Below are 13,057 nucleotides of genomic sequence, written 5' to 3'. Positions count from 1 at the left end.
ACGTTATAATCTAATATATTTGGTTATTTAAGTCGGTAACATGTTGCTTTAGATGGAGATAATGAATGAAACAAACTGCAGTGTTGTTACTTAATATAATATATATTTAATCTGCTGTCGTTTAGGAGAAAAGTGTTTAAACGTTTAGAAACTGAATAAAATCAAATCTACATTTTGTCGTCTTGTGTTTATCTTCGTTTCTTCTTTGTTTATATTTTTCTCACACAATGTTTACTATGTTTCCTTGACAGTAAAACTGATGTCAGATAACTTGAGTGACCGCCTCGTCTTTATGTTTCCTCAGTGCCGAAGCTGCTGGTCGATCTTCACGTCAAGTTGCTGAGGAAGATCGGCAAGTCGGTGTCGGCCGACCGATGGGAGAAATATCTCGTGAAGGTAAACCTCGAGTTCTCGCGTTTGTTTCCACGTGAAGCACAAATAAAGTGACGCTGTTTGTTTGTGTTTTTACCGTCAGACTGCTACAAAAGTTCAAATTAATTCATAAAAAGCGACATAAAGCTGCGTTAGAAGATTGTGTTTATACATTCAGCTTTAACAACGGTTAACTTATAATGAAGTTCTGTGAGTCTGAAGATAATAATATTATAATAATTAATAAAAATCGTGATTTTAATAGTTTTGTTCATTTTAAACTGATTGTGAATCGTACTGCAATCGCAATATCAGTCAGAATAATCACAATATGATGTTTTTACCACCAATATTCTCTCTATAAATGTATTTATTTATAGAGAGAATATTATAGAGTTGAGTTACAGACTGAAAAACCAAAACAATGAGCTAAATCAGACCGAAACGCTGAGCGGGAAGTTCATTTCACCTTCACGCCATCATTAGATTGTGTATTAAAACCCTGCCTGTTAATTAATCACTGTAATACTCGAGAAAACGGGTCATAATTTCTCTTCAACATCTGAAATAACTGAAACTTCTAATGTTTAATGTTTAATAAAAGCAACTGAGGAGGTTTTCCACACTGTTATAACTCAAATTATGTTAAAGGTGAACAAAGATGGTGAAGTAATAAGTACACGGTGTTAGTTATCTATTCGATCAGACTTTAATAACAAGAAATAAGTTAATTTGATGCTGATTAAATGTGTGATTTCTTTCCTCGCAGGTGTGCCAAGAGTTCAACACAACCTGGGCATGGGAACTCGAGCAGAAAGGATACAAGGAGATGCCGACGGAGTGCAAGACGGGGATACTTAAAGTACGAAGTTTTGTGTTTACGTGCTGCAGTTTATTGCTGAGCTGACGTACGCAGATGCAGATATACTTTCTCTATAATATCTTCTGTTATCTCCTTCCATCTTCTGGATATTTTGGGGTATATACGTACGTGAGAGGCCGCACGACGTCAATATCATCATCAAGAGTGTCAGTAAGTCGGTAGTATGAACAGAACTACTGCCCAGATGTGGTGTCCACAGCTGTCTGTGTATGCATCCGTTCGAAGGTGTAATAACGGAAAGATGTCACCGTCAGGCGTCCTGGAAAATCTGGACATTTAGAGACTAGTTTTCCAGCCATAGAAGAAACCTGGAAGTTGAAATAATCTACGTTTTCTGTTTGTTTGAAACTCGACTGTTGTGGGATAATTCGCTCGTTTTCTGCTCACATGTCAGTTAAGAGCTTTTCCACCTTGCAGCAAACTTTTGGTATCAAGTCTATTTTGTTGTTTGTTTGTTATATTTTATACTTTTGCTTTGGGCTAATAGGTGAGAAGATGAATATTCTGTCAGTTCTACTTGATTTGATCTGTTATTTATGGGCTCAGTTGGTTCAGAGCGAGTGCTGTCCTGTATTGTCCAGAAAAAAAACTCCTGGAAAATTAGTTTTTAAGAGCTGAACTTCGCGACATTGCTTCACTCAGCTGCTGGTAAACAAAAGCATTTATTTTCTAACAAACTGCTAACTGTGCGACTGGGTAACTGCAGGTAACAGTTGGCTTTATCTTTTTTCACCTATCTGTTAATTTATTCATTAATTTTTACAACCAAATTTACCACTTGCAGCAAAATAACCAGGAATCCTCCATTCCTAAAAAGCAACCGATGATTTCTACGTCTGGTTTTGCTTTATTTTTTCCCAGAACTCAAGAGATTTTTACTTAAACTCCCAAAGAACAAACATGTGATAGTCAAACACATCCCTCAGGCTGCTAATACTCGTGTTCACCAGTGCAGATATGAATCTTGTCACTGATCCAAGACCTGACGCGCCTTGGTCGGTAACTTGAACCAAAACTTCATAAGAAAAAAAGGAAGAAACACTCAAAAAACAGTTCTCCAAACTCACCTGCTGTGAATTGTCTCTGACTGACACCGGCTTTGTGACGAGGTAGAGGTCAGCCGAGAAGGAGACGGTGTGCGGTGACGGCGTTAATGTATTTCCAAACAATTCTGTGCCTTTCTTCTCTCTCCAGTATTTGTGCGAGTGTCAGTTTGATGAAAACGTGAAGTTCAAAACCGTCATCAATGAGGAGGACCCGGATAAGATGCGGCTGCAGCCGATCGGCCGGGACAAAGACGGTCAGATGTACTGGTATCAACTGGACCAGGACGACAACGTGCGCGTTTACGTGGAGGAACAGGACGACTTAGACGGGTCATCGTGGAAGTGCATCGTCAAGTAAGCGGACAGAAGTGTGAGATGAAATGAAATTGAAATGCTCTGTATAAAAAACGGGGGGATTCTCGTGTGTGTTAGTTATTCTGAAACGGAGTTGTTATACTCACACACTCTTTTTCTTTCCTGCAGAGATAGAAATGACTTGGCGGAGGTTGTGGCTCTGCTGAAGACTCAAATTGACCCCGAGCTGTTGAAAAAAGATCAAGAAGCCAAGGCTCTGGCCGAGGAGGGCAAAGAGAAAGCAGAAGGTAAAGGTTATACTTAAACTGGAGTTCCCACTGGTCTTGAAATCATCTGTTTATTTATTTAGAAGAGCTTCTGTAAAACCTGCCATGATGAGAAACATGCCCAGAAGCAGTTACAGGTTTTAAATAACGTAATTTAGAGTAAAACAAGCCCCCGTTTGTCTTTTCGATCTTTTCACTGCAACTCTGCATCAAGATTTTGTTACAATTGTTTTTTATTTTTATTTTTCTGAAGCTTCATCATGTTAATAACAAAGAAACATACGTCTACAATTAATAAAATCGATACACATGATAATCGTTATTCTTCTATGAGTCAATGAAGGCAAACATCGGCACATTTTAGATTTATTATCACAATAATTAGCTTTGCAAAACAAAGGTTAAGTGTTCTGAACTGTTACGATAATCTGGACAACATTAGTAACTGGAGAACTCTTTTTATTGTTTTCTTTAACTCCTGATCACACAAACCAACTTACTCTTCTATTTGATCTTTTATTTACAGGTGACGTTAAGAAGTCTGAGGACACGTCAGATGAAGACTCAGACAAGTCTGTCTCACCAAAGACGGAGAGCAATGAAAAAGTAACACAGAAAGACGACTTGATATCAGAAGCTTCTGAGGTGAAATCGTCACTGAATGGCATCGTTAAAGTGGAAGCTGAAGCAGAACTCGGCTCAGAAAAGCCTGCGGTGGATCTCAGCATCAGTACAAAAGCCCAGAACATCAAAGAAGAGCCGATGGAGGTGTCAGACACTAAAACAAGCACAGCAACAAGTGAACCCGCCGCTGAGACGCCGTGTATATCAGTAAAAGCAGAAAAGGGAGAGGAGGCGAAGAAGAACAGCGCAGAGGAGATTCAGCAGGCTCTGAAGAACGACCAACAGGCCAAAATCCCTTTGAAAAAAAGAGGAATGAAGTTTAGCGAAGACTTTGAAAAGAATAGCGGCATTATAGTGCAGAATCCGTCTGTTTCTCAGGTCAAGGAAGCTCCGAAAGCTGACTCGGCTCCCGAACAGACAAAGAAAGCGCAGAGTGTAAACGATCACGTTAATGGGGAAGTTCAGCCCGCACTAGAGAAAGGCCTCCAGAGTCATCTGTGCGAGTCACTAAAAGACGCTGCCCTCGACAAAGAGCAGACGACTCAGCCGGCTGCAGGTGAATCCGTAAGAGCCAGAGAAAATGACTCACCGTCCACAGTCAAGAAGGATGTGAAAGATAAAAGGGATGAAGCCTGCAGTGCAGAGAAGGTCACGGAGGGAGTAGAATCACACCGAGCAGATGTGGACACGAAAAATCAAGATATGCAAGTAGAAAAGCAAAGTGCTGCATCAACAGAAAAGAAAGGAGCACACAAGTCTCCGCCGCCGCCAACACAACCGCCACCTTTATCTAAAGATATGAATAATGCACTTGAGAAGTCGTCTAATCACGAAGAGCATGAAAACATAAAAGAATCCAAACCGGCTGATGAAAAAGACTCTCGAACAGGAGACAAGATGATCACATTAAAGGAAACCGATGAAACATTAACAACCGGTAAGTCAGAGAAAATCACATCCAAAGACGTTGAATCAAAAGATTCAGAGGAGAAACCAGCCTGCGTAGACACGGACACATCAGAGAAAAGTCAGAGCGAAGGAACCAAGACGTCGGAGTTGACAGAAAACGTAACAGACGTGAAGCAAACGGAGACGAGCGACGCTAAAGAAATCACAACACAAGAGGCTAAAGTTGAGAAATCCAACTCGGAGCTGAAAGAGTCGCCAGGAATCATCAAAGCAACAGAGACGCAGCGTGCAGACAAAGATCCTGCAAAAAAATCGGTTGACTCCGAAGACGCCGTGTCGCCGCCTGTCATTAAAAAGACAGAAATACCAAAAGCTGGGGATAATACAGAGACCCAAGGAGTCACACAAAGCTCTAATGTTCTCAAAAAGGCTGAGAAATCATTAATCAGTGAGAAATCAGAAGAAACACCCAGCACTAAAGAGAGCGTGAACTCTTCTGTTGTTAAAAAGTTAGACAAATCAGACTCGTGTAAACCTGTCGAGAAGCACGAAAACATCAAAGACGCAGAGATCACTCCGGAGAAAGGAAGCGCGGCATCCGAGACTAACGCTGAAAAGACGGAAGAGACGGAAAAGACGGAAGACATAAAGAAAACTGTTAACTGTGAAGACCAAACGGTGCACGATGTCGGCAAGATAAGCGAGTCTGCGCCCGAGCCCACGGAGGTAGAAGCAGTGGCCGTTAAACGCGATCTGACAAAGCCACAAGAGGATGACAAGACTGAGGTGAACTCGGATGCACATAAGGCGACGGTGGAGGCATCTGAAGGGAAAGATAAACCACCCAGTCCTACTGAGAAAACAGACGTCTCTAAAGAAACTGATACAAAACCTGAAAGGCCAGACACCGAACAGGAAAAGGTGCCTGAAGAACCGCCCAAAAATATCGAGGCAGAGCTTCCATCATCAGAAAGTAAAAAGGATGCCGACAAGGGAAATAAAAAGAAAGCAGGCGATGAAAAACCTAAGAGTGAGAGAGAGAAACACAAAGAGAGGAAAGAGGATTCAACAACGGATAAACTCTTAAAAACCGACGAGACAAATGAGGAGAAACCAGCTCACAAAGAAAGCGAAACCTCAACCAAGACGGACGAATCTGGGCAGCAAAATGTGAGCAAAGAACCAGACGACAGATCCTCAACTGAGACCGAGAAAGCAGGACGCAAGAGCAAAGACTCCGAAAAGCCCACTGACGAGGAAGGCAAAAGCAAAAGTGAGGAAGAGGAGTCCGCGACGAAAAAAGAGGTGGCGAATGGCGGGGAAGCTCCGTCAGAACCTCGGGAGGTCCGTCGTAAGGTCAAGCGTCCGGTTCCCCGAAGGAAAGTTGAACTTCTCCGAGAGGAGAGACAAGGAGATTCAGAGTCCGATACGAACACGGGGAGGTCTCTTCGAAGGTCACCGAGGATCTCCAGGCCGACGCCGAAGGCCGTGGAGATCCACGACAAGAAGCTGGAGAAGCCGCAGGCTCCTTCGTCGGCTGAGAAGCGCGACGACGACAAGGGCGAGAAAGAAAAAGACGAGGCTGAGGAGGACGAGGAAGAGGAGGAGGTGAAAGCTGTTCAGAAGAAACCAAGGGAGAAAAAGGCGGATCAGGAGGGTCAGCCCAAACCTAAGGTAAGGTCGTTGAGAATGTAATCAATTAATTGGGCGTTAATGTTATCAATGGTTTGATTAAGTGTTTACAGTTCACAACCTTAACTGTTCAACACGTTTTGCTTATTCAAGGGGAGAAAGCGGCGGAAGGTACGATGGTCCAACACGCGAACGCGTCGTAAAAAGAAAGGCTCGGAAGATGAAGACGACAACAGCGACGAGGAGTCAAGCGAGGAGGACGAGACCGAGGAGGAGGACGACAGCGACGAAGACTACAAGGTCGAGCGAAGCAGAAAGAGGCGGAATCGCAACCGCGAAAGGCGAAGCTCGGACTCCTCGACGTCCTCGGACGACGACCTACCTCCAAACGACGACCCCTGCAAACATTGTGGTCTTCCAAATCACCCTGAGCTGGTGGGTAATTTATCTTCAGACCAACAGTCCAAATCACAAAGATATTACGATTATATATGAAAAACAACAAATACACATATTGGTGAAGGTGGAACCAAGAAAACTTCATTTTTGCTCTAAAATAAAACAAATAATCTATGAATGTCTCCTTTTCTCTTTAGATCTTGCTGTGCGATTCTTGTGACAGTGGGTACCACACAGCCTGCCTAAGACCTCCCCTCATGATCATCCCCGATGGAGAATGGTTCTGTCCGCCCTGTCAGCACGTACGTACCGTCCACAGGCGCCGCACGTTAGAGACCAGAATCAACAAAAATGTGACCGTAGATTGAATGTTTTCGCCCCCTCTTGTAGAAGCAGCTCTGCGACAAGTTGGAAGAGCAGCTCCAAAATCTCGACGCCGCTTTGAAAAAGAAGGAACGGGCGGAGAGAAGGTGAGACGATTTGTGCCTCGACTGTTTTTAAAAATGCTGTTAACGGCTTTAGGGAGTGCAACAGTGAACCAAAGCAATGTACCGAATTCCTGTGTAACACATGGGATGTTTGTTAGGTTCAACATTGGGTGGTTTTACTGCATCACTGATGGACATCGTGGAAAGTTTTGTTTCAAACCAACTAAAATGTACAACAGGAACATTTTACAGTATAATTTAATCCAATTGAAGCATAAACACAAATAACTTCTACTTTTTTAGGCTTGTGGTTCCGAACCTGGCCTCTAAAAATCCTTCAATTTAATTCAGTTTTCGTGCAAAATCCTAACAAAAGTTATCTGGGGACACTTTTCATATAGAGAGCATCTTATATTGTTTATAATATTATTCACAGAGACACAACAATTCCCACCATGTACAAGCACTTTTCTCCTTCAAATGAAACCATCTCAAAACAAAATATTCCTCTTGTGATAAGACGTCACAAGTAGACTTGCAGTGTTCATTTGATCCCTGATGGAGGGAACTCAACTCATCGATTGGACAGTTTTGGCATCATCAGGACGCAACGTGGGAAATTCAGCACTTTAATGCTTCTAGTGTGTTTTATTTATCTTCTCTGGTGTCACAGAGAGATAAATGATTGGCAGTAAGTTGGTCGTATGCTCTGGATAATGACTGACTGTTAGAGACCGTGTTTGTTTTAACTGAACCAAACTTATTTTTTGGTTGCGTCTCAAGTGAAAATGTCCAGGAACCGCTGTCTCATACCTCTGGATTTCTTTATATCTGTGTGCTCTGATAATTCTGTCCAGTCCCTGAAGATTTAGATGAACTCCAATGATTTTACTGTGAAATTTCAGCTCCTTCACAGTAAAATCTCTTGCAGAGCTTCAAACGTAAAATCTGAATTTCATTACACGGCCCTGCTTTGTGAAAAACCTTGAATCCTTGAAACATTTAAACACGACAGACTAAGAAAAAAGCTAATTAACAACAAAAAATATATTGTTTTTTGTTTAATATGATTTATATTATATTTGAGCACCTAACTGACAGTAAAATGAAGCGTTCATCCCTGTATTCAGAGAGAGAGTCAGTGATTTTGGGCTTTCTTAATGTCTATGATCTCCTCCAGGAAAGAGCGTCTAATCTATGTTGGAATCAGTGTTGAAAACATCATCACGCCCTCAGTAAGTACGGAGTGCGATCGTACGTTAATGCCGGATCGATACTCGCCTGCCGGTGTTTGTAACGTAGATCCTCACTCGTCACACAGGTGGAGGTAGAGGAAGAAAAGCCAGAGATCATTATCAAAGAGAAGAAAGAAGCAAAGAGAAGTAAGAGCTGGGGTCGAAGGTCGACGAGGGCGAAGAAATCCATCAGCTACAGGTCTGACACAAACTTTTATGTAGTTACATGAGTAAATTTACTCTTTTATGTGCTGATTTTTATTTCACATTCAGTGGATGATTTGATGCAAAGGACTACAAAACATTCAGAAAAGGTGTTTATTTCATAAAGCTAGAAGAGAAGAGAGTCAGAGCTTCTCCAAAACAAAAACAAACAAAAAAAAGTTGGTCCAAGGAAGGAACAGAACCAGAGACAGGGTCAAGGCTTTGAAGGCCCCGCGTGGTCCGATCCAACAGACGAGCTACTGTAGCTGCAAACTGCTGAAACAGTGAATGCTGGTTCTGATAGAAAGGAGTCAGAACACAGTCTGTTGGTGCCCAGGTGGTCATAATGTTATGGCTGAACATTACAACACCTTGAATTATATAAGTGTGTTGCTGAAATATTCTGAACCAACCAATCGGTCTGAAACTCGGTGTTCTCGAGAACCCAGGATCATAATACCACACTCTGGAAAAACTCCTGACTGCAAACACCAGCGGTCTCGCCGGTGTTCGGTTTAACAAGTGGCTCTCGGCTGAAGGTCGCCGGTTAACAGGACCCAGGAGAAAGGAGGAGGGAGAGTGCAGGTGATTAGTACAAGCAGGTACCGAGATAAAACATCCTGTTGTACTCCTTTTTAAAGTTACTTGCAAAAACAACAAAAAAATGCGATAATACCGGAGATTCCTTCCTTCCTGGTGCAACTCCATCAGCCTTTATGTGTGTGCTGTATGTGTAGATTTTCCAAGTGATTCATGTGATTAAAGGGAGTTTATGTCTGTTGTTTTAATTTTACAGATTCGATGAATTCGATGAGGCGATCGAGGAGGCGATTGAGGAAGACATCAAAGAAGCAGAAGGCGGAGGTAGGAGGACACGAGTTCTTTCTCTTTTTGGAAGTAATTTAAAGGAAAGGAGTGATATCTATCGTCTCATCTGAGTCTAAGATGGGATTTAAGATCTGCGATGATGACGAGCGGGGTTTTTCCACAGGAGCTGGTCGGGGTAAAGACATGGCCAACATCACAGGCCACAGAGGAAAGGACATGTCCGCCATCCTCCAAGCAGAGGAGGGCAAGGAGAACGGCCGCCCGCCGCGACCCACCGCCGGTCAGCGCAGGAAAAAACGCCGGCGACTCAACGACCTGGACAGCGACAGCACGGTGGACGAGGAGGAAAGCGAGGAAGAGTTTCGCATCAGTGAAAGGTGGCAAGTTGTGGCACGCTTATGTAAAAAAAAAAAAAAAAAGTGGTTTCCTCGTAGCTAAATGATGACGTTTGTTTGTTCTTCCTCCCTGGTTGCAGCTCAGAAGAAGAGTTTGTGGTGTCGGAAAACGACTCGGAGGGTGACACGGAGGCGGACTCCAACAACAGCGAGTACGGCAGCAACAGCAGCGGGAAGCATCGCACCTCCACGCGGTCCAGGAGGCCGCAGAAACAACGACGGAGCTCCAGAAAGCGGCGGAGACCGAGAGGCTACTCGGATGACGAGGAGGAGGAGACGGATGAGGATGATGAAGATGAAATAGGTATGTAGATCGTATTAGGAGACATCTGGAGTCATGGCAGTCCTTTAATCTGCAGCATGTACTGTAGTGTAGCAGTTTACAGGACTATTACCACTTATATAACCAGCTATCATCATTATTTTAGAGTGAAAACGCGTCTTTACGCTTATTTTAATACCTTAAAGCAAAGGCAAAAATTCGATCTAATAAGGCCAGTCCCTGCTGGAAGTTGCAATCGCAATAATTAAAGCAAATTCAACCAATCCTCATGAATTCTGCGCGACCAATCAGCAAATATGACCAATTAGTGAGGTTTTCTTCGCCAAACGTCACCAGACTCGCGTCCTTGTTTCTAGTTGTGAAGATGAAGACGTGTGTGACCCAAACGTCGCACATTTACCCTCCGAACAGTGCGAGTTTAGTCTCACTAGAACAAGCTGCCTTTTGATTTTTATTAATGAACAATACAAGACATCCTAAATCCTAAAAACCATCACAACATGCATTTCATTTTAGGCCGCAACAATCCCCCAAAAAGCCTAATAAATCGTGGAGAGACTGATGAGATTAACTCCAGATTTCACCGTGGCCGACTTTAAACTTGCTTTAACTCTAATTAACAATTATATGATCATATTCTGTTGTTTTACTCAATTCTGGTGTTTTTTTCCTGCAAATTATTATTAAAATCTAACAGAATTAGTTATTAAAGGTTTGATGGTGAACATGGAAGTCTTCTTTTTTTTTTACGTGTTTATCTTATTATAGGAATCTCCGTCAATTTACATAATCAACTAATAATTTAAGTAATATATTGTGATAAAAATCCAAAACATTCTCAAATATGAGGATTTTATCTCTTATATCATGAAAGTTAAATATCTTTGGTGTTTAGACGCATAATGGGCCATTCTTATACATTTTTTCCGACATTTTATAGACTAAACAGTTAAGAAATCAACAGTTGTATCCGTAAAGAAAATAATTGTTACACGTAATGTCTCATAAAATAAAAATGTTCCAGAGGATCCTCAAGTCTTCTCCACTTATGCTTTGTGTTCCTGAGAGGAGTTGTTTTTAAATCATGAATAAGGTCTAATTTACAGATTTAAAATATACATATTGTCTCTAAAACAGTCAGGATGTGTTTCAGTTGGCTTTGAGAAGACGATGTCGCTGGCAGCATATCCTCACATTTATAACCCGTTATTACTTTCTGTGTGTCCAGTGACTGAAGGCTCCAGTGAGTACAGCGACAGTGATCTGGATATGAGCCGACGGCGGTCTCGGCGGAGTCAGAAGAAGCAGGTGAATTACTGTGAGACGTCCGAGTCTGAAGGCTCTCAGGCAGAAACCAACCGGGCCAAAATGAAACCCAGACGTCAGCAGGAGAGCTCCGACAGTGAGGGTGAGTCAGAAAATACACAGTTGGGTGTTAACAGCCGGCTACGGGCCACAATTCTGACCTTTGATACCACAGTAATGACAGATATAAGATGTCCAGCCTCTCTAGTTAGATGTTCACAAAGATATTCAGCATCACGGACAAAGACAGTAACACAGAGACAATACTGGTCTTATTTCCACGATTATAATCAGCTGCTCATTTAGGATACAAGTGGTTCGATATCATTCTTAAGGACGCAGATAAAGGCGGCGTGTTTGTGATTAGGTAATAAGTTACTGGCATTGGTGAGCTCATGGTGCAAGACAGATATAGACGTATTTAATCATATAGATAATAACCAATGTGCAAAGTATCATAAATATGAAAGTTAAGCTAAAAAAATACAACAATAAAATACAGGAAATACCTTCCGTCGGTTTAAAATTCAAACCAAAACGTGAAAAATGTGCAAAATATCACAAATAATCACAAAGAAAGTCGAATATCTTCCAGGAATAATTGATGGATTATTACACCTTCCCTTGAAACTCCAAATAATCATGTTTATATGACATTTTACGCCTTTTCAGAAGAAGATCATTACTTTTAACTCAAATGTGGAGATATGGCGGAGAAAACTGCCACGTAGCAGCGCTGCAGGAGCAGGTAGGGGTTTCGGTGCCTTGCTCAAGGCCACCTCAGCAGTGCCTAGGAGCTACAAGTCCACACTCAATACTGTGGCCCATACTGGACTTGAACCAGCAACCCTCCGGTTCTGAAGCTCCTGGGTTGCAGCTCCGTGGCAGCCGACCACTCCAACATCTCTCTCGTGTGAGAAAAATAGAATTAGGGTTGTATGTACAAAGTAAATACAGTATTTTTATACAGATGTGATTTAAATTTAAGTATAAAACATCACATTTCATGTTTAGTAGTAGTAATAGTGCTGTCAGAAAATGTATTGGTAGTGTTTATTTCCTGTTCTGGCCATAAAATAAAGCCTAGATTCAGATACAGTTGCACACTAAACTAGTACAAGGCTGAAAATGACAATAATTTGAAGGAAACTATCCTGTACATCTTTCCAGTTTTATGATATTAAATGAATTATTGATGTCGGGGAGCTGCAACCACCACTAACGTCAGTCACACGTAGGGAGGAGGTGAGTCACACAGTCATGTTTGCAGTGTGAAATTACTTTAAAAATCCTATTAAAGATGAAGGAAACGCTGCCGGGTGGTTTTTAGGTTTAATACATTTAGTTGGATCAGAACGACGCTCCGCTTTAATCAGCTTTTTTTTAAAACGGTGTCAGCATGGAGGGAGGTCATATTTCTGTCAGCGACGGCAGAAATATTGATTTTATTAATGTGAAAAAGGTTGTTAACTAAAAGTGTTTCTTGCTTTCTTTCGCCAGCGAGTTTCTCCAGAGACTCTGAGGATGAGTCGAGGGATCGGAGGGTGAAGAGGAGAGCCGACTCCTCGGAGGAAGACTCCCGGCAGCGGCGCAGGCGGCTCGCGCTCAAACGCCGGAGAGCGTCCGAAGAGGACGACTCGGACGACGACTCGGACGAATCATCGGAGGAGGATCGCCCCATCCGCAAACGGGTGAACCGCATCGACTCGGACGACTCGGACGAGGAGCCGGAGGAGAAACCGAAGGAGAAGAAAGCGGCGGAGAAACAAGACGAGGAGTCAAAGGGAACAAACGCGGCGGACTGTAATCCGGTGGAGCTGCCGCCAACCAACGGACAGAGCCCGATAAAGAGCCTCGAGGGCCTCATCAGCCGGCCCGCCGCTGCCGCCGCCACCACAGCCGCCACTCCCAGTCCTCATCCCACATCTGGAGC

At 42.7% G+C, this 13,057-nt stretch overlaps 1 protein-coding gene across 2 annotated transcripts in view; it reads left to right on the top strand.

The window, feature by feature from the left end:
• The first annotated feature begins 251 nt into the window (after nucleotides 1–251).
• rsf1b.1 (remodeling and spacing factor 1b, tandem duplicate 1) overlaps nucleotides 252–13,057 on the top strand; it is a 16,232-nt gene continuing 3,426 nt past the window's right edge. Inside the window, exons 1-15 of one of the 2 annotated variants that reach the window (XM_035666590.1) lie at nucleotides 252–396; nucleotides 1,142–1,234; nucleotides 2,450–2,655; nucleotides 2,785–2,903; nucleotides 3,409–6,089; nucleotides 6,201–6,482; nucleotides 6,644–6,748; nucleotides 6,837–6,916; nucleotides 8,055–8,109; nucleotides 8,196–8,308; nucleotides 9,110–9,177; nucleotides 9,305–9,518; nucleotides 9,617–9,840; nucleotides 11,048–11,227; nucleotides 12,625–13,012. In XM_035666590.1, coding sequence (XP_035522483.1) covers nucleotides 1,202–1,234; nucleotides 2,450–2,655; nucleotides 2,785–2,903; nucleotides 3,409–6,089; nucleotides 6,201–6,482; nucleotides 6,644–6,748; nucleotides 6,837–6,916; nucleotides 8,055–8,109; nucleotides 8,196–8,308; nucleotides 9,110–9,177; nucleotides 9,305–9,518; nucleotides 9,617–9,840; nucleotides 11,048–11,227; nucleotides 12,625–13,012 — 4,748 coding nt within the window. In that variant the 5' untranslated portion in view covers nucleotides 252–396; nucleotides 1,142–1,201. The remainder of the gene's footprint in view (nucleotides 397–1,141; nucleotides 1,235–2,449; nucleotides 2,656–2,784; nucleotides 2,904–3,408; nucleotides 6,090–6,200; nucleotides 6,483–6,643; nucleotides 6,749–6,836; nucleotides 6,917–8,054; nucleotides 8,110–8,195; nucleotides 8,309–9,109; nucleotides 9,178–9,304; nucleotides 9,519–9,616; nucleotides 9,841–11,047; nucleotides 11,228–12,624; nucleotides 13,013–13,057) is intronic. The other variant, XM_035666591.1, reaches the window with a different exon arrangement.

The sequence above is a fragment of the Morone saxatilis genome, unplaced genomic scaffold, assembly GCF_004916995.1.
Source record: "Morone saxatilis isolate NCDOM2014 unplaced genomic scaffold, NCSU_SB_2.0 Contig20, whole genome shotgun sequence".
NCBI classification, from domain to species: domain Eukaryota; kingdom Metazoa; phylum Chordata; class Actinopteri; family Moronidae; genus Morone; species Morone saxatilis.
The sequence above is the reverse complement of the archived record's forward strand: the minus strand, read 5'-3'. Positions and strand labels throughout refer to the sequence as shown.